General features: G+C 40.7%; 2 protein-coding genes across 2 annotated transcripts in view; one reads left to right on the forward strand and one right to left on the reverse strand.

The window, feature by feature from the left end:
- The window catches only part of terf2.S (telomeric repeat binding factor 2 S homeolog), a 125,802-nt gene that overhangs the window by 20,203 nt on the left and 81,444 nt on the right, over window positions 1–24,155 (reverse strand). The window contains exons 4-5 of the mRNA XM_041561176.1: window positions 17,367–17,439; window positions 3,045–3,104 (exon numbers count right to left, since the gene is read on the reverse strand). The gene's annotated coding sequence lies outside the window, so the exon portion shown is untranslated. The remainder of the gene's footprint in view (window positions 1–3,044; window positions 3,105–17,366; window positions 17,440–24,155) is intronic.
- Window positions 3,433–8,137, forward strand: tmed6.S (transmembrane p24 trafficking protein 6 S homeolog). The gene is made up of 4 exons (XM_018259924.2): window positions 3,433–3,691; window positions 6,320–6,446; window positions 7,095–7,243; window positions 7,340–8,137. The coding sequence occupies exons 1-4, from the start codon at window positions 3,491–3,493 to the stop codon at window positions 7,568–7,570; spliced, it is 708 nt and encodes a 235-aa protein (XP_018115413.1). The 5' UTR covers window positions 3,433–3,490; the 3' UTR covers window positions 7,571–8,137.

A 24,155-nucleotide genomic window follows, 5' to 3' on the forward strand; every position in this document is an offset into this window, starting at 1 on the left:
AGTGGCTGGGTGTTGCTGACATATGTTTTAAATGGGAACAGGAATTAGAGATTATCAATTATACCTGTTTTTAAATAAAATGGGAATTGTTGTCTTTATTACTTGTTAATAAGCTATACTTAGGGGTAAAGCTTCAGGTTTGGAAATCTTGAAATCAAATTGGAAGTAGCAAGAACAGAAAATACATTTTAGAAATTGTAAGGACTTTGGGGCTTAATTGAGCGAGTTAAGGTGGCCATACACGGGCCGATAAAAGCTGCAGACAGACCGAGTCGGCAGCTTATTGGCCCGTGTATGGGGGCCCCCGACGGGCTTCCCCGATCGAGATCTGGCCCAAAGTCGGCCAGATCTCGATCGGATGGGATTAAAAATCCCGTCGGATCGCGGCCGCATCTGTTCGTTGATGCGGTCCCGCGATCCGACCGCCCGTTTGGCGAACGCTAGGATCCGATCGTTGGGCCCTAGGGCCCACGATCGGATCAGGCCGATATTGCCCACCTCAAGGTGGGCATATCGGAGGGAGATCCGCTCGTTTGGCGACATCGCCAAACGAGCGGATCTATCCGTGTATGGCCACCTTTACACTGAAGCAGTCCCCATATACGTAGGCATCCAAGCAGGTTTTGCCAGGTCTAGTTTTCCAAACCAGCTAAAGTCAGCTACACAACTAGCCAAGAAGCACTTCAAAAGTAGCCCAAAAATAGCACAATATGTGGAGTGAAAAAAAAGTAAAAAAATTTATTTGAATATGTGAAGAAACACCTTTTTCAAATTTTCACTGATTCGCAAATTTTTCCATGAAGCAAAATGAGACAAATGTGCCTGTTACCAGGGGTGTAACTACAGAGGGGGGCCCATGAGGTAATATGTATGTATATGTATGTATACATATACAATTTCAATAAATATTGGTAAAACAGCTCAACCTCTAGACATTTTAGTGGCTAGCAGATTTTTGCCCCAAAAATGTCTGAAATTGAGGAACATTACTGGAAAATTCCGAGAGGGACTGAAGACTGGTGTAGAGAGCCCAAAATCTGGTAACTCCTGACTTCTACACAAGTCTGTCCCATTGCATGCTGGGTATTGTAGTCTTATTAAACTTGGCAGTTGGCAAATTGTTAAACAAAAACGACATTACCCAACATGCATTGGGAGACGCAGGCTTGACACGTTAGGGCAAGAAAAAAACTTTGGCTAATTTCCAAAGTACAAACTAGCCAAAGGCCCAAAAAGTAGCCAAAATTTGTACCTTAAGAATTGAATTTCTTGTTAATCCACTCGTTTGTAAATTCTTTTAGTCTTTAAGGCTCATCAACAGTTGTTGGAGAACTACCTCCACTTAGTATCCTAGACGAAATAGGGACTGGAGAGCCTTTCAATGTAGGCTGAATTTCTTTATCGAAGCACTACATGTTTCGGAAAAAAATGTCCCCGCCCACTGGATAGTTGCTGTCTAAATCCAGTAGTGGAGCTGGGGGGTAAAACACTGGCTTTCCTATATTTTTATGGTTTTTTCCCTATAAATAACATTGGCATCAAGCAACATTTTTACCTCCAAGGTGGCATTGAACTATCTCAGTTCAATGCCACCTTGGAGGTACAGCTTTTGATGTAGCCCCCCCCATAGCTCATATCAACAGATATAGTAAAATATCACTCAGTCATCCAGTCATGTTTTAAGTATATTTAGGATGAAAATAATAGTCCCCCCCAAGGGAAGACTTTCATGCTTGGAGGGCCACACCTGCCATGAGGCAAGATGAGAACATTGCCTCAGATGGCAGTGAGTGGTCAGTTTTGGCTGCACCTTGTAACTTTAAGAGCCGAACTTCCGGGTTTTAACCCGGAAATTCGGCTCCAATAGTGCAAAGAGCTTTATTGTGCTCAATGCACTAGCGATGTTGCCCCCATTAGACCCGCTCCAACGCTAATTTTTAAGCGCGGAACGGGAGAGGAGGGCTGCTCCCAGTATCGCCGCTGCATGCTGGGTTTGCAAATATATTTAAGAAAGTAAATAGGTATTCTCCACACATCTTATATGTCACTAACTGTTATTAATGCTGAGTCCCTCTGACACTTTTCCCTGACACACAGTTTGGGAACCAGTTTCCTATGACAGAAGCAGATTATTGGCAGCAAGTCACTCAATAAGACCTACTTTCTTCAGACTTGAGCAGTAGCCTCACTAGAGGGGGGCGAGCCCTGGTGCGTGACGCGCAGCCGGGCCCCACCCCCTCCGTACGGCCGCATTTTCAGTGGCTCACGGGCTTGCGGGGGGGCCCTGGACTGCTCGCACCACCTGCTCCCCCGGTAGTTCCGCCACTGGACTTGAGTGACATTAATGCTTCCTAGTTTTCCCACTCCCCCCCCCATAGGCAGAGGGTGATATTTTGTTTGGGTAGTTTGTCTAATTTTACATCAACAGTTTCTTCACCAGCAATTTTCCACTGGCAGAGAAACGGCTGATTCAGTCACATATTAGCACTGACAGAAGTTGTAATACACCTACCTGAGCACACAGTGGATTTTTGTGTAATAATGCACTACAATCTGAAATCTGTCCCATACATGGGCTGACTTAGGGTTTAAGCACACAGGCAGATTCGGGGAGATTTAGTCGCCTGGCGACTAATTGCCTCTTCTGCGGGGGGACAATCTCCTCGAACTGCCTTTCCCCTGCCTGCTATAATGACAAAACACCAGCGCCAATGCACCCACTGCTCTTCGATTTCCGAAGTCAACCGAAGTTGCCTCACGAGGAAGTGCCGCAAGTCCATTGGCGCTGGCCTTTTGTCATTATAGCAGGCGGCAGACAGTTCGGGAAAACTGACACCCGGCATTTTTTTTTCGTTCAATCAGAAAAAAATTGTCTTTAAACGTAATCGCTAGCATATTTAGAAGTAAACCATCTATTTAGAAAAGTTTATTTGTGTTGATCTGGGAAAAATACTTGTGTGCCAGGAAAATCAATTTTTTTTAAAATTCGACTTTTAAAAAACCTCAAATTATAAAATAACTGGAATGCTTAAAATATACAGTACCTTCCACAGACTTTTGTAGAAGCTCACCAAGTACTAGCTGTCAAACCAAAAATTCATGTTCTGAAAATAAGAACGTTTCCAAATTAAAAAATATTGTCATGATTTTCTCAAAATGCAGCAAAAACTTGAATTCACACTTTACTATATATTTGTTCCCTAGTGTTGATTAAAATGCTGGATGTGCAGTAGATCCTAAGAAACAAATATTTTAACAAAGGACAAAGCACATTATGATATCCTTCTCTCATGTAAGGCTGGTGCAGCATTAGTAACATTGAGTAATATCGTAAGCTGCCTGTGTGAATTATACAGGTGTTTAAAAATGTTCCATCGCCTTCAATTTTGTAGTAGGTGCCACGCCTTGTCAGTGGCTGCTTGGGTTAATGATTGCCAAGCTCCTCTAGGTCCTCGTCTCTACACTCATTGTGCTTCAGCCTGCCCTCATCATGCTTCCAGTTGTGGTGTCCCTACTGCCCCTTTTATGGTTCAGTACTGCCCAAAAGTCTGAGCCACTCAGTGACCCCAGTTCCCAACCTTTGTTCCGTGGTGCAGACCGTTATGACTTTGCTGTCCTGCTGGGCCCTGGAGGAACTGAATGCTTTTGGCATTTTGCTCATCAGGATGGCTACTTCTACTATGGGTATGAGGTTAGTAGGCATGTGATATCCCTGATGTGAAACAAACACATGAGATATACAGTAGATATATACTTTACTCTCAAACTGTCTGTAAATATCATCCAATCAATGGATACAACTTTTAGATACATAGTGGCTCATCCTTAATGCTTAAAGGGAAACTATTGTGAAAATGAAGATTTAATATAAGCTTTTGCACACTGAAATAAGATATAATAAGATATAGAAATATAATCAGTTAAAAATTCTGCACCGTTTCTGAAATAATCAAGTACATCTTCACTATCCCTCTCTCAGCATGTTTCTCTTCAGTCTGTCTTCATGCAGTAGTTGGGTGTCAGATATTCATTGACAGTTATCGTATGGGGTATATTTATCAAAAAGTAAAGTTAGGGATCTCCACAGTCCGCAAAGTGAAATACCGCCTCTCTCCATTCATTTCTATGGGATTTTTAAAGGCGTATTGATCAAATGGTGAACTTTCACTATCACCCTTTGATAAATACGCCTTTAAAAATCCCATAGAAATGAATGGAGAGAGGTGGTATAAGCTCTAATACATCTTCTAGGCAAAAGGAGCCCCCCTACAAGATATATTGGGGTAGATTTATCAAATAGTGAAGTTAGAGATCTCCACAGTCTGCAGAGTGAAATACCGCCTCTCTCCATTCATTTCTATTGGATTTTAAGGGCATATGGTGAAATTTCACTATTACCCTTTGATAAATACTCCTTTGAAAATCCCATAGAAATGAATGGAGAGAGGCGGCATTTCACTCTGCAGACTGTGGAGATCTCTAACTTCACTCTTTGATAAATCTACCCCAATATATCTTGTAGGGGGGCTCTTTTTGCCTAGAAGATGTATTAGATCTCACTCTATTAAAATCAAAAGACATAATGTCTCTCTACATGCAGAATTTGTGCAAAAGGCAGTTATTTTCTTAACACCCAACTCCTGCATGATGAGAGAATGAAGAGAAACAGATGCTAAGAGATGAATAGTCAACATAAACTGGATTATTTCGGAAACGATGCAGAATATTTCATTGATTGTATTTAGAAAGTTTCTTATTTCAGTATGAGGAAGCTTATATTAAATTTACATTTCTGCAAAAGTTCCCCTTTAATGATTTGTAGGATGGCTTCACAGCTGCACTAATGGGCCAGGCAATGTATTGGTACAGTATAGGTGGCAGATCTGGTAAAATTTAAAATCATGGTACAAATGGTCACACATAACCCAACTGTAAAATAATTGTGTTAAACTTGTGCTGTTGCTGGAAAAAGAAACATCTGTTGCCAGCCAAAATAAATATCAGTGCCTTATCTCTTTAGTTGCAAGGTGACCCAATGCTTTCTCAGTCTTCCAGCACAACTTCACCCCCTACAGGCATGTACCTGTACCATTGATCTAGTTGCAAATATACTGAACTAAAGAGGTTTGATTGCTGAGACAGATGTTGGCACTCTACCAGAATGACACTTAGGGGCTGATTTATTTATGATAGTACTGTAGGCCTGGGCTATATGATAGATGTAAACACACAAGATATTTTAATTTTGCTCAATTTGTTGGTAAAATACGTATTACTTTGCCCCGAAATCTGCATGTAAAAAGGTTTAGGGATTCATATCAATTTCTTTCAAGGAGATTATGGACTATATTCTGGTCTTTAAGGTAAGAGCATAATAAGGGGCAGATTCACTAACCGGCGAAAATTCACCAGCGATGGCTTCGCACCCATCGCTACACTTTGCCAGGCGTAATTTCGCTTAGACAACACTAATTTAATAAAATGCGAAGCTGCGTCTGGGGCACCGAATGCTGGCGTTGAATGAACGTATATGTTGCAGCAAATACATTACATTACACAAGTCCAGGAAACCTTAATAAAAAAAATAGAGTTGTTATAATGCCCTACACATGAACCCAGTGTATAGTTTATGTTCCATATGTTAGGAAATGTAGGGGGGGAACCCGGTTACCCGAAAAAAAATGTAAGGACTTTTGCAGACTATCACTTTGAAAAAAGGAAGACGCCAGTGTTTTTAGGGACTTAGAAATATTTTCCACTAAAAATTGAGGAAGATCTATACACTTCAGCTGGTCTGAGCTGGCGAAGGCAAGTCGTGCGGAACAGGTAACGTTCAGTAAAATCCGCATCTTAGTGAATTGTGTGAGTTACGTCCATTTGCCAGAGCGAAAATTCACCTGGTGTTAAGAGTGTGAAGCAAGGCTAGCGTCTATCTCTTTCGCTAGCGAAGTGATGCCTGAGCCCATTAGTAAATTGGCAAAGTCCCTGTGGGCGGTAGCGAATTGACGCTAGCGTTAGCCACTTCGCCCTTTAGTAAATCTGCCCCTAAAATTTACAAGTGCCTATTATCAGCATATATAAAAGTTATGCCAAGCTGAGTATGGTGTTAATACTTTACATCAGAGTCCATTTACTGCAGTTCAGGTGAATGCAGTTAGTATGCCCTGCACTGCATGTTGCCTTTCTCTTGTTGGAGCAAAAACTACCTTCACCCATGACCCATGTGACAGACAAATACATTATGTGAAGGGTTCAGTGGTAGCTTTGTTTTACTCTTTATCACATATATACAAGGCAATGAACATCTAATTTTCTGCAGGTTCAGTGGACATCAGGGATAATGCAGAACAAACATGTTACTGCTTCAGCTTTTACTCCAGAAGGCTTTCAGATTGAGCAATCACAGGACACTCGTGGTCAAATTAACTTCAAGACAAAGGAGACTGGTAATGTGGATAAGCATATTCACACTGTGTGAATGGGCAGCCATTTAAAGGAGAAGTAAAGCTCAACAAAAATCAGGCAGAGACTGCTGTTTCTAAACCAGCTCAAGGCCATCATAGACTTTTAGAATTGAAGCTCAGATCCTTTGAAACTGCTCCTAGTAGCTCCATATTTCTTTTGATTGAGAACAAACTATGAGCAGCCTGAGGGGCCAATTTACATTTTACAGAATATGTACAAATATAAAATTTACAATACAAGGAAGATTAGTAATCATCTTTGCATTACTTCGCAGAATTGCAACAGCATGCAATATATATACAGTATATAGATTGTTCCTAATTTGCATGTTGTTACAATTCTGGTGGCAAAAACGTGGCTGGTGGAGAAACGTGGCATTCAATTCTGACTGCGAATCACAGTGAACAGCAACAGCAGCTAAAATAAAATCGATGGCTCCTGAACCTTTTTTTAAAGGCTTACCTTGTGGGCAAATTCTTTGAAGCATTTGCTCACAGAAAAAAGTCCTTCTATCGATACAGTTTTGTACCACCTTTCAAGAGTGAATGAGAAAACTTGTTATTTCCACAAGATGCACAACTTTATCAGAAGCACTTTATCTCATTCTTTCATCAATCTTTCTATTTCAGGGTTTTATCAGATCTGTGTGAACAACTGGCAAAATAGTTTTGGTCAAGCACAGGTCTACCTAAATTTCGGGGTATATTATGATGGTGTTGGGCCAGAACATGTGGACGATCAAAAACAAAAGTTAAATGACACCCTGGTGACTATTGAGGTATTTTACTGTTATATATTTTTCCTCTCTCTTCTGCAATTTTGTCTGGTTAAAGGTGCTTTGCTTTGTATCTCACAAGTTTTTGATTTTCTTCAGGAAAGTGCACAGATTGTACAGAACCGGGTGCTTCATATGTGGCGGTATTACAACTTTGCAAGAATGAGGAAAGGGTCTGATTACTACATCCTCCTATCAAATTATCACTATGTGAATTGGTGGTCTGCTGTGCAAAGTCTGCTAATTGTGGCCTCAGGAGTCCTGCAACTTTACTTTCTGAAACGTCTCTTTAACATGAAAACAACAGACACACAGAAACCCAGATGTTAAGTAAACACATACAGCAGTCTCACATTGGGGGTCATTTATCAACACTGGGCAAATTTACCCATGGGCAGTGACCCGTGACAACCAATCACATTGCTGCATTCAATGTTCTACTTGCAGCTGGCTTCAAAAAGCTAATCACTGATTGGTTGCTATAGGTAACTCCCCATGGGCAAATTTGCCCAGTGTTGATAAATGAGCCCCATTGTGTCTTGAAGATCGATTAAAATGCTCTGTATAGCCCAATTTTCTTTATATAAAAATTAAACAAGCATGCACCCAGACAGGCCAAATGGATGTGACTGTTGTGTCCTGATTAGTCTTATTTTGATTGCTGCATACAATCTGACAAATCTTCTACCCCAGAGCCAGAATTTATTCTTGCCAATGAAATGTGAATGTTGCTGGTAAGGGTTATAGTTAACAAGTGTTTGGGCTGTTTAGGAAGCATGTGGTCTAATAATAGGCAACTTTCTTTTTGCAATAAACTGAAGACAAGTTAAAGGGGTTGTTCACCTTTAAACTAACTTTCAGTATGATGTAGAGAGTGATATTCTGAGATAATTTGCAATTGGTTTTCATTTTTTATTATGTGTGATTTTTATTCAGCAGCTCTCCAGTTTGCATATTGAGAATCTGGTTGCTATGGTCCAAATTACCCTAGCAACCATACATAGATTTGAATGAGACTGAATTTGAACAGAAGAGGGACTGACTAAAAAAAATGAGTAATAAAAAGTAGTAATAACAATCAATTTGTAATCTTACAGAGCATTTGTATTTTTAGATGTGACCCCCATTCTAAAGCTGGAAAGAGATAGAAAAAAAAGGCAAATAATTCAAAAACGATTAAAAAGAAAAAACAAAGGCCAATTGAGAAGTTGCTCAGAATTAGCCATTCTATAACATACTAAAAGTTAACTTACAGGTGATCCACCCCTTTAGCTGTAACACAGAAAAGACACAGACTGCATAGGGCAAGTTGAGCAATGTACATTGACATGAAATAAAAAATGTAATTTAGATGCATGTGTTTCGTTTTACTGAGCCTTATCTAACATATTAACTGCCAACCTTAAGCCCTGCCAAACAAATACAGGTATTTTAAAATATGTATGTAACCTACAGAAGGCTTTCTTAAAATGATGCCAAAATGTTCCTTTATTTTTTTATTTCTACCTTTATTAGCATAATCTTTCTTTCTTTTGCCTTTTTTCATTTTTATTGCCCTTATGTTTTCTATTTTCTATTGGTCTGCCCACTGACCTCTTCTTTTTCGACTTCTGCATGTATTCAATTTTCTCTTCCTTATGCATTTTTGTTTTCCCTGTCCACTATTTAATAATTATTTTCTGCTGATTTATTCTGACCCTTCCCATCCATGTTTTTACACTTGCAACTACCAATACAGACTTCAAACTACTATTAATTAATAGTCCATAAGGGAGCTGTTGAATCTTCAGTGGTATTCATGTCTACTGTCAGGTAACATTCTAGTGCTTACTTTTAATACAAAACTACAAAACATCTAGGATAGCCTGCGGCAAACTAAATGTCCTGTATGACATAGGAGGCCTAGCATACCTAACTTAGTTTTTAAAATGTTTTAAAATTATTTTTACTTTTAATAAAATGCATAGCTCCATAATCCATGTTTTTGCTTTTCTTCACGAAAGGATGGTATAAGAACTGCATGCTTTATATATGATGATATTACAACTTTGCAAGTTTAGCTTGAGCTGTTTTGCTCAAGAGATAACAAAAAACCCCAGATTTAGATTAAGACAATAAGCAAAAGAGTATAATATAGATATATTGGCTTCAATTGTAACACTGTTGTCATATATGGAACTATCAAAAATATTCTGTTGAAAATGTTTGCAGCTCACAGCAACCAATCAGTCAAAAGCATAACATAGAGCAGACCTGTCCAACTAGCGGCACACAACCCCCCTTTGTGTGGCCCCCCACATGACAGCCTGTCTGCTGTCTATGCTTACCATGTTTTAAGCTTTAGGGTAAAGGCACACAGTGCTATTTGGGGGAGATTAGTCGCCCAGTGACAAGTCGCCTCTTCTTCGGGCGACAAATCTCCCCACAATGCCTTCCCGCCAGCGACATACATGGGCTGCCTCACGAGGAAACTTCGGGCGACTTCGGAAAACGAAGCGCCCGAGGAAGGCATTGTGGGAAGATTAGTCACCCCGAAGAAGAGGCGATTTGTTGCTGGGTGACTAATCTGCCCCAAATAGCATTGTGTGTCTTTGCCCTTAAAAAGTATCACTACAGAGATTAACTGGCCCCTGCATTGTTTAAACCTCAAATTCAGACTGTAATCCCCTGTATTGTTCACCTGTGACACCTCTATTGTTCACACCCGAGACACAGACTGAAACTGCCCACATTTAGAGTGGTCCTGATGGGTTTCCCTGTCTCCTGCTCTGTTCTGCCTGCCCTATGCTCCCTGTGTGCCATACTAGGCCTGCGTGTGCCATACTTTGCCTGCAATATGCTCCCTGTATGTGTCTTGCTCTGCCTGTCCTACTCTGCCTGTGTATGCCCCATGCTCCCTGTGTGTGCCCTACTCTGCCTGTGTGTGCCAAACTCTGCCTGCCCTATTCTCCCTGTGTGTGCCCCATACTCTGCCTGTGGAACCTAAGCCTGGTATTTGTTCAAGGGGATTTGTAGCATTTGAAAATAAATTATTGTTAGGGGTCCCTAAGGTGTTTGCTGTGGGGGGGGGGGGGTTGCTGTGTTATCCACAGGGGAGGAGGAGGCATATGGATTTAAGAGTATGTCTTAATATGACAACTCACATATGAGTGATAAGAGATATCCCTGCAGTGAGCACCAATCATTTGGTTTTTGGTGTGTTACCACCAATAATGTGGACATGGTCTTGTGGTAACATGGGTGTGGTTTAAAAACAGGGAGTGGTCAACACTGGCTTCCATTATCGGCCCTCCACTATGTTGCCCAGAAGAATTCCGGCCGTTGGTACCACAGTAGTTGGACAGCACTGACATAGAGTGTTACTTTATCAGAGTCTGTATATTAAGAAACTAGTAAAGCCTCATACTAGAACACTGTGGACTGTGACATAGACTCAAAAGACCTCACTACTGAGCGAAAGTATTCCGAGCTCTGCATGCTTTTCTGATGTCATGAAAAAAGCTAGAGATTCTATATGTTGAAGTTTACTCATAGAATAGATGGACAAAAGGACAATAAAACCCTCTGTTCAAGACAGCATGTCGGTCCAGAGAAAGCAACAATACTGAAATGTCAAGAACACCAGGCTGGACTGGCAATCTGTGGGTTCTGGCAAATGCCAGGAAGTCACTATTTATTGGGCTGGTGAGGTGCTGCTTGGACCTCTGTGTACTTGAAATTCCAGGGCCTATTTTGAATCCCAGTCCGGACCTGAACAAATCCTTATGAGTATACTGCTCCTCAGCAAATTAGGTGCTGTGACTGCTTCACATTCACAAGGGTTTAAGTCCAAATAATCTTACAAAAATAGCTATATGCCTGTCCATTTATATAAAGGTATCTTCATGTCTGATGTACTCCACCACATCTGCCTGGTGAAAAACCAAAATTGCCATGCGATCAAGCTTTCTGCACTCTGACTTTGCAGCTACTCCAAATCCCTGCAAAGCAATGGTAAAATAAGAGAAAAAAAGAGAATGTATTCTTATTGTGAAATTTTGCTCCCCTGCATCTATTGTGGAGGCCATGAGGCCCAGAGTTCTCAAAACATTGTCCACCGTTGGAGTGCGTGCCAATATAAGTTTGAAAATGGATAAGGAGAGTTTTGAAAATTTGTCCTGAGGTAAGGAAACTGTCTGTGATCTCGAGTTTAGTTCCATGCCTAGGAATATCAGTTCCTGTGAAGGTTGATTGATACTCTTGTTGTAATTGATTACCCAGCTGTGGGTGGACAGAGTGTGTATGCAGTCCTGGGACATTTTGAGGGCTAGCTGTTTTGACACAGCGTAAATCAGGATGTCGTCAAGGTATGGAAATATGTGGCAGCCTGTCGATGTGATAGTCAAGGCCCCCAGAACTTTTAAAAATACTCGGGGTGCCAAAGTTAGACCAAAGGGCATCACTCTGAACTGGAAACGCTGTTGACATACCATGAATCTTAGATACTCTTGGTGCTCTAAATGTATGGGAATGTGTAGGTAAACATCTTGCAAGTCTACTTTTGTGAGGAAGGCCCCTTTGGGGATGGACGCCGTAATTGAACGTATGGATTCCATCTTGATTCTTTGATACTGCACATATTTGTTCAGTGGGTGCAGGCTGAGGACTGGCCAGAACCCTCCGCCCTTCCTTGATACCAAAACATTTTTGGAGTAGTAGCCGCGAAAAAGTTGGTGTGGTTGGACTGGTATTATGACCTGTTTTTTGAGAAGTTTGCAAACAATTTTTTGTAGAGCTAACCTCTTAAGGGGCTGTTCCAATATCGAGGATGAAACAAATTGGTGGTGGAAGCTTGCAAAAGGGTATTTTGTAACCTGATTTGATTATGCAGAGGACCCATTGATCGTTGGAAGCTTGTTCCCACTTTTCTTGAAAGAGAAGTAGGCACCTCGGTCTAAAGTATGTCAGGAATCGTGCAGTTTTTCAGGGCCTGCCAGTTTGGTGGTCTTAGGCTGAGATTTGAATCTGTTAGAACTGGGAAGTCGATGGTCGGTTTCTGTATGACGACCTCTGAGACAAGTTCCAGGATCTATGGTGATAGTTCCGTTTGTGGAAATCTCTTTTGGGTCTGCGTCCCTGAGAAAGAAGGCTACTTTCCCTCCCGTGATGTCTGATATTATCTTTAGGAATTCAGAACAGAAAAGGTAGTTACCTTCTAATTTAAGAGAAGTTTGTTTCTGTTTAGAATCTGCATCCCCTGCCCATTGTCTGAGCCAGAGTGCCTGTCTAGCTGTGACTGTATCAGAGGATGCTTTAGCTGCTTACTTTGCCATTTTTAGACATGCATCGACGAGGAAAGTGAAAGCAGCACTGAGCTTGTCAAGCATATGAGCTTGAGGATATTTTTCTTAAGATCTTGGCTAAGATCTGAATGTCTAAGCCACTGACAGTGCTGCTGAGGACGGTCTGAAAATGGCCACTGAATGGAGAAAACCTCTTTTGATGGTTCTGCAAACTTCTGTTGCAGAAGGGGTTTAGGTAAATTTCATCCTGCCCAGTAAATATCAGAATGATTCCAGCTCAGATATCAGGGGTGGATTGTTTTAGGCTGCTGTCTTGGTCAAGAATGGCCGTGTCCCCAGCCATTTGTTGCTTGCTGATATACAAGCTTCTAGCTTTTTGATATATACAGCTAGGTTTGGAATGGAGTGTCTAGATGGCAACAAATAACACCGAAATGAAAGGGTGTGTCTGTGATGTACATCCAGCTGAAAAGCTCATAGCACTTATCATACTTTTTTCCCCCAAGGTTGTCAAGACCATTCTGGCTTTTTATTGTGTTGAGGAAGCAGCATTTAGACTGCAAGAGCTTGAACTATTTTATCCAGTTCTGCACAGTGCTTCTTGAAGACCTGACTCCCTTTCTTAATTAATGTCTTCAGGTCCTTTTCCTACCAGCACAGATCCTGGGTATGAGCATTTTCTTTCCATTATTTTACATATTTTAAATTCTTTGTATATTTAGAATTTTCCTGAATGTGACATTTCTAAAAAATCCTCTATATTACAGTTACATAGTTAAGTTGTGTTGAAAAAAAGACCAAAGTCCATCAAGTTCAACACCTCCAAATAGAACCCAGCACACACCACTGAAACTATATATATATACTTTAAGAAGTCACTCTTAAAGGCATTAACAGAATCAGTCATCACAACACCATCCAACTCTACCCACACCTGACCCTAACCTGCTCCCGCCCACTGGCACCTGACTTCCCCCTCCATTTATAGACCCGCCCCACCGATGATGTCACAAAAGGGGCAGGCAGGCACACTCCTAAACCGGAAGTCGGCAGTGTAAGGTCGCGGGTAACCCCTGGGTCAACTAGGTTCAAGACAGGCCTCTTGGGTATCGGTCATCACTGGTTGCTTCAAATAAACATCCTTTTCCTCTAGTCTAAAGGGGGATGGCCTGTGGTCTGATGATCCATTTTATGGAAGAATAGATCTCCCACTAGCTGTCTATAATGCCCTCTAATGTGGTTATAAAGAGTAATCGTGGCCCCATCGAAAGATTCTTTTCTCCAGAGAGCACAACCCCAAACTTGAAAATTACCCCCATAATTTAAATATTCCATCCCCTTAACCAGTTTAATTGCACATCTCTGTGATCTTCAGCTCATTTATATCCTTCTTAAAGGAACAGTAACACCAAAAAATAAAAGCATTTAAAAGTAATTAAAATATAATGTACTGTTGCCCTGCAATGGTAAACGTTGTGTTTGCTTTAGAAAGACTTTTTATAAGTAGGCTGCTTTGTAGCCACGTGGGGCAACCATTTAAGCTGAAAAAGAAGAAAAGGCACAGGTTATTTAGCAGAGAACAGATAAGCTCTGTAAAGGAATACAATGGTATTTTGAACCTCATTTTCCAGTTTGCAGCCCAGTTTTCCTAGAACCTATAGTTCTGCACAATTTGTATCAGCAAAAATAGAAATAGTACTTTCAATGCCATCCTTCAAGTCATTAATAAATAAGTTGAAAAGCAAATAACCAAATACAGACCCCGTGCGGTAATCCACTAAGAACACTGGTCCAATTATAAAATGTTCCACTTACCACCACTCTTTGTAATTTATATTTCAACCAGTTCTTTATCCAGGTACAAATACTATGTTCCAGGCCAATAATCTTTAATTTACATTAACCTTCTGTATGATTCTGTATCAAAAGCTTTAGCAAAGTCCAAGTAGATTACAACCACTGCCATCATAGACTCGAGGTTCCTGCTCACCTCTTCATAAAAGTCAGTGAAAGGAAAATTTGACCATAAAGTAAAAAAACCTGTACCCTACATAGACCATCCCACCCTCCTCATCCCCCAGCCTAGCTACTAGCCCGTAAGTCTTTATTTACCCCTCAGTGCAGATTCTGTCCAGCGGAGTTCATGGCAGCCATCTTCTTCTCTTCTGTAATCTTCGGAAAGTAAGTGCCGTATTGGCGCATGCACAGTTGGAGCAGTTTTCTGTTTGGCAACAACTGCCCAGGTGCTGAAAGTCACGGAAATTGCTGAAGTGCCAATCTCATTCTGAAGAGCCAGAAGATGCTGCCGTGAACTCCGCTGGACAGAATTTGCACCCGAGGTGTAAGTAAAGACTTAGGAGCATTTGGCCGGGGTAGCAGCTAGGCTGGGGGAGGGAGGGGGGGGTCTATGTAGGGTAGTGGGGTATGTTTTTTTTTACTTTACGTTTTTTTTACTTTACAATGAATTTTCCTTTAAAGTCTGGCACGATCTGTAACGCAGAAAACCATGCTGGCATAAACTCATAATATTATGATTTGCAATGAAGACAAGTATCTTATCCCTTAAAATCCCTTCAAGTAGCTTTCCTTAAACCAACGTCAAACTAACAGGAATATAGTTTTGAGGCTGAGAACTGGATCCCTTTTTGAACAGCGGCACTACATTTGCAAATCACCAGTCTTTCTGCACCAATCCTGAAAGATTTCAACAGTGGATAATACTTTTAGAATCATACTTTTTATGGGTATTGATATGTGTTTAAAAAAAACAAAACAGTTATTTTAGTTTTTTTCCCAAATTTTTGTTTAGATTATGGGAAGAGTCACAGAGTTTCTACAAAGAATTTACTTAATCTTTTATCCTGGTTTATGGCTTCACAAATGTTCTTATTTTTTTCTGTGTCTTTTCAGGAGTTGCGCTGCACATCTGTCACATTACGGCAACCTTTGCAGTATTTTTGTTACTGTGCTGCAAGAAGCCCTGCTGGGAATATTGCCTCAGAAATACACCCCAGATTTGATAGCTGGTGATTCTGTATCACATGTGCAGGCAGAGGGAACTCTGTTATCTATTCCAGTGTAGAAAGAAGTGGATAAATTAAAAGAAAGCCAAACTAATGAAGTGGAAATTACATTAGAACTTCAGTGAACTTATTTAAAATTCATCTAAGTATTTAAGATTTAAAGACTTGAATATGTTATCATTCCAGAGTGGATTAATCAAATTATATATGTGGCAAATTTAGTAGGTGATGACAGAAGAACTGTGAGTAGTGCATTGTGTGTGCACATATGTGATCTACATTATAGCTAAACTTGGTCAACCGATTTCACATAACTGAAATATTAAGCAATCAAGTTATCTAAAATAAGTTATAATTCTTAAATATGCCTTGCTGTAGGTTTATTACCTTGTGATTAAGTATACCTGGTCTTACCTATTAGTGAGGGAATGGAATATTGCCCCATTATTAACTTCTATGGGTTCCCTGGCCACAATTTATTTTTCAACTATTTTAAAGCTTATAGGGGGCCTGGCAACTAGTATTTTCTTTTTTAACTTGAATGGGGCCTTGACCACCAACGTTTTTTTTTATAAATTCTGTGTGTGTGTGTGTGGGGTTGTTTTTACTGTTTTAGTGCTGATGTCTGTGTGGCCTTTTTACTGTGGTCTGAGGAGGGGAGGTCGGGCATCAGAGAGCCCAGAAAATGTTGTTGTAGGGCCTCCCATGATTTCTGATGGTGGCCCTGGAGTATAGTTCCAATATGCCCAGCTTTCTCACTGGTACCACAGGACTCTCAGAGGGAAAGTAACACAAGACCCAGTGACACAATTTGAGACCCTGGTAATAGATTATAGCCCTCAAACACTCATAGTTTCAATTAAACTACAATTATAAATGCTTTAAGGTTTAATCCCAAACCTACTTATGCTGTGAACTAAGAAAAAAGCTAGGGACATCATTCTCTGAAGCAGCCTGGCAGAAGCCTTTTATATTAACACATACTGTAAGATGAATTTAGCAACCAAAGCACAAAAGATCAATTTCAGAATTCTTTGAGATGGTATCTATGCCGTTCATACTAAAACTAATGTACCACTACTGACACGTGTTGAAGATGTTATAACGCTCCAACACACATCTAGTGGCCATGTGCTGGCATTAAACCAATCTAAACATCTAAAACAGGCCCTGTGCCTAGATCTACCCTACCCTACTAGTCTTAGTATTAACCTTAACTGGCCCCATATGCAGTAGCAAAGAAGGGGTTGCCAGATTTGCATTATAGTAAGCTAGGGCCCCAGACACTGGAAATCTGTATAGCTTGCTTCAATGATAGAATTGAAGGAGGAAATAAGAACCATAACCTCAGTACATGGCACCCAGGATCAACACAGCTACCTGGGCTGCATGGACTCTATGCAAGGGAATATAAAAGGGACACCTCATCTTAACAGAGGCAGTGACAATGTTTTTCTTTTTTCTACTCACAGGGTTGGTAAAGGATAATTTTTGGTTCATGTTTGTGCACACTCACTCAATGTTAACATTACATTTTTCACAATTACACCCAGTGTGTGCTGCACTACTGTACTTTATATACTTATGTGTGCTTCCTTGTAGTTCAACTACAACTTCAAGCACAAACTTGCACAACTGATTTTTGCACCCTCTTCAGAAGGCTAATACAGGCTTCAATAAAATACATTTGTCCAACTATTTTACTTTCTGGATAACTTCAGGATGCTTATTTGTTACAAAACACACATACAGTAGATATACCAGTGCACTGCATAAGTACTATCTATAAAGGTAAATAGTTCCTAGACTATTGCTGCTTACATATGGTAGAAAGCAATCCAGCGTATATATCCACTCCAATAACTCTTGCATTCTCACATTTTCAGGTCCAGTTCTAAAAGATAAAAAAAGGTCATAATATAAACCTGCAGATAAACAAAATGACAAATTCTCACATATAGTTAATAGCTTTTGAGGGTGAGGTCCTTACCAGCACCCCTGGTCTTCTAGCCCTCAGCTCTATTATAATTTTCTGAGGAACTCGGCCCCTCTCCATCTGCTCCTATTCTTGGCCCTCACCATTGGCCCCCTAACTCTGGGTCTCTAAATGCTGATCTCTTCATCAGTCTATGGCCTTCACCTCTAATCCCTCTAAACCCTCCCCAATAACCCCCTCCCCCATTATTTTTTTGCCATAGCCTTGGTCTACCATTTCCATTAGCAACTATTTCTGACCCTCTCCATCAACCACTAACTTTGGCTCGCACCATTGCTCCCCCATTTATGATGAGCTACATCTGACCCTTTCTTTCAGCCCTATCTTTGGTCCTCACCACCACCCCCCCATTTCTGTCCTTCTCCAATCAGCCCCTTACTTTGACAGTCACCATTACTGGCCCTCACCACCAGCCAATTATTTTTGTCTCTTTAAATTGTCTCTTTACCCACAGTCCTCCATTGGACAATACTCAAGTATACTAGAAAATCATAAAAACATTAAATAAACCCAATAAGATGGTTTTGCTTCCAGTAAGGATTAATTATATCTAAGTTTGGATCAAGTATCAGGTACTGTTTAATAATTACAGAGAAAATTAAAGCATTTTTAAAATTTGGATTAATTTGGATTATTTTGGATAAAACTATGGGAGACTGACTTTCTGTAATTCTGAGCTTTCTGGATAATGGGTTTCTGGACAACGGATCCCATACCTGTATCATGTATATCCAGATGATCAGGCATCATGGTTTCCTGACCAAAAACCTTGCCCACAATCTGCTCCAAGACACCAAAACTGCACCCTTTTAGAAAAGATGATCCTTTTGAGCCAGTCCAGGTTGTTGAAATCTGTAAATTTGTGAGACTTATAAACCAGTGGAGATGTTTAAAATGATCACTAGAACTGATCATCCAAAATTGGCCAACCATGTTGGCCACTGATTTAGGTACAAGGTGAGCTCAGCAGAGATGTTGCTGCCTTACTTCTGGTATAACTTTGCCTTCTCTTCTCCAGCTTTAGCCCTAGATATACAAATGGCTAGTCTGTAACAAGAAACGGGGTCTGGAACAGAGATTAATGGCTATGGGTGGGGGTCCAAATGATGATCGTTGCCTGTAAGGGGGCGCAGGTTTTTTCTTACTCTGTCTGTGGGCTCCCTGCAGCCATGGTTTCTTTCCCCGGCAGTAATGCCACTGCTTGCATTTAATTTATAGCAAACATGTTGCTGTTGTATTATTAAGATAGGGAGCAATACTTTAGAAATGAACTGGAAATGTTATATGTATGCTGTGTTGGAGATCTTGGAATTCCATGACCTGTGTAAAAGCACTCTGCCAAATGGTCATGGAACTCCTCAGTGACTTATAATATCCTTTTATTTTACAATAAGGGGGTACTTTATTCACTATATATGGCACACATACCTCAAGAGAAATCTCAGATCCACTAACTAAACAAAAGATTATTATAAATGTAGATGATTGGTATAATGTGAGTGAGAATTTAAGATCTATGGAGATTATTGCAGAAAAAAGAGAAAGCTTGTGCTCATTTTAAGATAAGGAAACTTAAATATGATAATATGAACTTAAAGTAAAAATACAGTATCTTATAGGACAGAATCTCACAAGATAATTTATCTAATGCACTAATGCAATATACTAATAAAAAAGTACACATACTAAAATATGTTGTTGTTGTATTATTATTTTTTCCTTCTGCTTCTATATGATTATAATGGCTGTATTTGAGTTTATATATATTTACTTGATCACCAGAATCTTTTCTTATTTTTTTACCCCAACATCTTAAAATATTTTTTAAAAAATTTAATTAAAAAACAATTCACAAGCTTCCCATTGGATTGAGTAAATTACACCAATTCATAGTTCAGGTATGGGATTCCAGTTGTTTTAATGGGAAGACCATCAGCTTTAGAGTTCATTCTTAAACCGTCAGTTTGAATTTTTAAAAATAATTTCTATTTTCTCTGTAATAATAAAACAGTACCTTGAACTTGATAACAACTAAGCAACAAAAATCCATGTTGGTGGTTTGGTTTTTATAAACAACAAATAAAACAAATTAAGCACATTACATAATTGAGCTTATCCAGAGTGGGATTAGCTATCAGCATGTAATAACTACAGATATGGGATCAGTTATCAGGAAACCCGATATCCAGAAAACACTATTACAGAAGGCCATCTCCCATAAACTCCATTTTATCCAAATAATTCAAACATTTTAAATGATTTTCCTTTTTCTCTGTAATACTAAGACATTGCCTTGATTGAAAATAAGATATAATTCATCCTTATAGGAAGCAAAACTAGGCTGTTGGGATTATTTAATATTTACATGATGTTTTAGTAATTTAGGGTACAAAGATCCAAATTATGGAAAGTGTTATCTGTTATCTGGAAAGTCCCAGGTCCCAAGCATTCTGGATAACAGGCCCCATACCTGTACCTATCAGGCTAACAATGAAACCAGCAACATGAATTATGTTTGCAATGATTATGAAACTTCTGCACTCAAAGATTAACTGCCCCCCTTCTTATTTTAGCAAGTGGTTTAGCCCAACTTCTTTACTGGTTAGTCTCTCTTTCCTAGTGTCCTGGTATTGACTATGAAGCTCCATCCACCATATGTCTAAGGACACCTTCCTGATTGGCTAAACACTTTCCCATCATGCCCTGGTACTGACTGTGGGAGAAACTGAATGTTTGCAAGAGAAGGCAGTAAAGCGAATAGGATTTATCTCCCATCAGCTACTGACAATCAGTCTGCCAGCTCAACATAATGAAGTTTCCCAGGTAGGGACACAACCAAAATCCTTTACCTCAAGGGGGTGGATCTTACCATAAAGTTGATGGATTGGGGATGTGCCCTTTGGTCTTAGGTTTTTGTCAGAGTCATTTTTAGTTACATCCCCAATTTGCGGATTTGTACATTGGGAACAGCTTGCATTGAAACTGAAGCCAGAGGCTGTCATGCCAACCCAGATCTAAAAAGCATCCATGTGCAGTTTGACGATAACTTCTATTTCCCCTGACATTGTATTTGTACTAAATCATGTTTTAATGTTTAAAGTGTGTATAGTTATATCTCCAGTGAGACAAGCTGGAATCAGTAATACTTTAGAGCAGGGCTTTGCAACTTGCAGATTATAGCTGTAGTTGAACTACAAAGAGACAGTTACAAGATTGTCAGATGCAGCTTCAAATCAGAGTTATTGGCAGCATAGATGCACTAAAGACACATATTAGGGTAAATTGCATTTCATTTGTACTAAATCAGGTTTTAATCATGTTTTAAGTGTGTATAGTAACTTTTTCAGTAAGACAAGCTGGAATCAGTAACACTTTATAGCAGGGCTTTCCAACTTGCAGATTGTAGCTGTAGTTGAAATACAAAGTGACAGTTGGAAACACTAGTGACAGTTACAAGATTGTCAGATGCAGCTTTAGATCAGAGGTAAGTGCAGTACAGACACACTAGGAACATATATGATGGGAAATCTAGGAATTGTACAGACACACTAGGAGCACATATGATGGGAAATCTGGGAATTGTACAGACACACTAGGAGCACATATGATGGGAAATCTGGGAATTTGTACTAAATCAGGTTTTAATCATGTTGAAAGTATGTAAAGTTACTTTTCTAGTAAGGCAAGGTGGAGTCAGTAAGTGCAGCACAGACATGCTAGGGACACATTTTGGGGAAAATAATTCATGTGTACTAAATCAGGTTTAAATCATTTAGATTGGAATGGTCACCCGGAGATGTTGGTGCTTTTATAGAATATATCATACGTTAGGGCTGCTATTAGTGATGGAGGGCACATAAGTAAAGTAACATTGGGCCCTAGTTCCTAGATTTATATTTGGGGAAGAATCTACTGCTTTGGAACAGTGAATATCATAACATGTCCAGTAGCAGGCTTTCCAACCTGCAGATTTTTGATTAAGTCAAAGCAACAAAGCACACACCTGAGAAGTTGTTCTTCAACAAGTGTATGGTTACTGATCCAATCCAATGTTAACTATTTGGATTGTGAGTTGAGGGCAGGCAGGGGTTGGCACACACAGGGAGCATAGAGCAGTCAGGGCAGGGCAGAAAAAGATAGAGTAGGGCAGAAAAAATATGAAACACACATGCAGGGTATGGCAGGCACAATATGGAACACCCAGGCAACACAGGGCAAACAGAGAATGGCACACACAGGCAGAGTATGGGACACACAGTCAGCATGGGGCAGGCAGATTATGGCACATACAGGCATAATAGAACAGGCAGAGTATGGCAAACAGACAGATCAGTGCCAGCAGAGTATTGCACATACAGGTAGAATATGGCAGGTAGAGTATGGCACACACAGGCAAAGTATAGCACATACAGGGAGAACAGGGCAGGCAGAGTATGGCACACACAAGTAGAGTAGGGCAGGCACAATGTGGAACATAGGCAGATTAGGGCAGGCAGAATATAGAACACACAGGCAGCATACAACAAGCAGCGTATAGAACACACAAGCAGATTATGGCACAAACAGGTAGATGGGGTAGGTAGAACATGGAAAACACAGGCAGCACAGGGAAGGTAGTGCATGGGACACAGACAGAGTATGGCAGGCAAAATATGGAGCACACAGGTAACGTATACAGGGAGAACAGGGCAGGCAGAGTATGGCACAAACAGGTAGATTGTGGTAAGCAGAAAATGGAAAACACAGGCAGCATAGGGAAGATAGTATATGGCACACACAGACAGAGTAGGGCAGGCAGAATATGGAACACACGGACAGCGTAGGGCAGGCAGAGTATAGCACACACATGCAGTGTAAGGCAGGCAGAGTATGTCACAAACAAGTTTAGAAGGGCAAGCACATTATTTCACATACAGGCAGAATATGACAGGCAAAGTATGGCATACACTGACAGAGTATGCCACACATAAGCAGAGTAGGGCAAACAGAATGTGGCACAGACAGGAAGTGCATGGCAAAAAAAGGCAGTATAGGACAGGCTGAGTATGGCAGAATAGGGCAGGCAGGGTATGGCACATACAGGCACAATAGGGCAAGCAGAATAGGGCACATAGATAGAGTAGAGCAGGAAGGATACAAACACACAGGCAGCATAGGACAGACACAATATGGAACACACAGGCAAAATTGAGCAGACAGAGTATGGCACACAAAGGTTAAGTGGGGCAAGCAGAGTATTGCACATACAGAATAGGGGAGTATAGGTAGTATCGCACATACAAGCAGAATAGGACAGGCAATGTATGGCACACACTCAAAGGGTACAGCATACACAGACAGAGTATGGCACATACTGTATAGGCATTGTAGGGCAAGCAGAGTATTTTACACACAGGAAGAACAGGTCAGGGAAAATATGGAACACACAGGCAGCATAGAGGCAAGAAGAGTATGACACAAACAGGCAGCATAGATGCAAGAAGAGCATGACACAAACAGGCAGCATAGAGGCAAGAAGAGTATGACACAAACAGGCAGAATATGGCACAAACAGGTAGATTGGGGTAAGCAGAATATGGAAAACACAGGCAGCACAGGGAAGGTGGTGTATGGCACACACAGACAGCATTGGGCAGGCAGAGCATAGCACACACATGCAGTATAGGGCAAGCAGAGAATGGCACACACAGGTTTAGTAGGGCAAGCAGATTATTGTACATACAGGCAGAATAGGGCAGGCAGAGTAGGGTACACAATGACTGAGTAGGGCACACCCACAGGCATAGTAGGGAAGCAGAGTATTCTGCATAAGGGTAGAATAGGACAGTAAGAGTATGGCACACACAGGCAGAGTATGGCAGAATAGGGCAGGTAGAGTATAGAAAACACAAGCAGAATAGGAAAGTCAGAATATGAAACATAAAGGCAGCATAGTGCAAGCACAATATGGAACACACAGGTAACATAGGACAAGCAGAGTATGGCACACGTAGGCAGAGCATGGCGCACACCTGCAGCATAGGGCAGGCAAAGCATGGCACACACAGGCCGAATAGAATATGCAGAATATGTCAAACACAGGAAAATTAGCGCAGGCAGAGTATTGAACAGGCAGAATAGGACAGGCAGTAGGGAAGGCAGAATGTGGAACACAGGCAGTGTAGGGCAAACAGAAAATGGCACACATATGTAGAGTAGGACAGACTGAATATGGAACACACAGATAGCATGTGGAAGCAGGGTATGATACACTTAGCATAGGGAAGGCAGACTATGGAAAAACAGGCAGCATAGGGCAAGAAGTGTGTGTCACACACATGCAGAATATGGCATGCATAGATAGCATAGGGCAGGCAAAATATGGATATATCAGCCGGCGGAGGGCAGGGGGAAGGCAGTTCGGGGAGATTGCCGCTGGGGCGACTGATCTCCCCAAATCTTCTCATGTGGACTGACCCTAAAATGAACAATACATACTATACTACTGTACAGTGGCACAATGCCAGCAACAACGTGGGCCATTATAGTCTGAAATGTGTACAATATAGGATTTTACAGGTGTGAACAATACAGGGTTTTAGGGTTGGGGCAGACGGGTAGATTCGGGGAGATTT

Source organism: Xenopus laevis, chromosome 4S (genome assembly GCF_017654675.1).
Source record: "Xenopus laevis strain J_2021 chromosome 4S, Xenopus_laevis_v10.1, whole genome shotgun sequence".
Classification (NCBI taxonomy): domain Eukaryota; kingdom Metazoa; phylum Chordata; class Amphibia; order Anura; family Pipidae; genus Xenopus; species Xenopus laevis.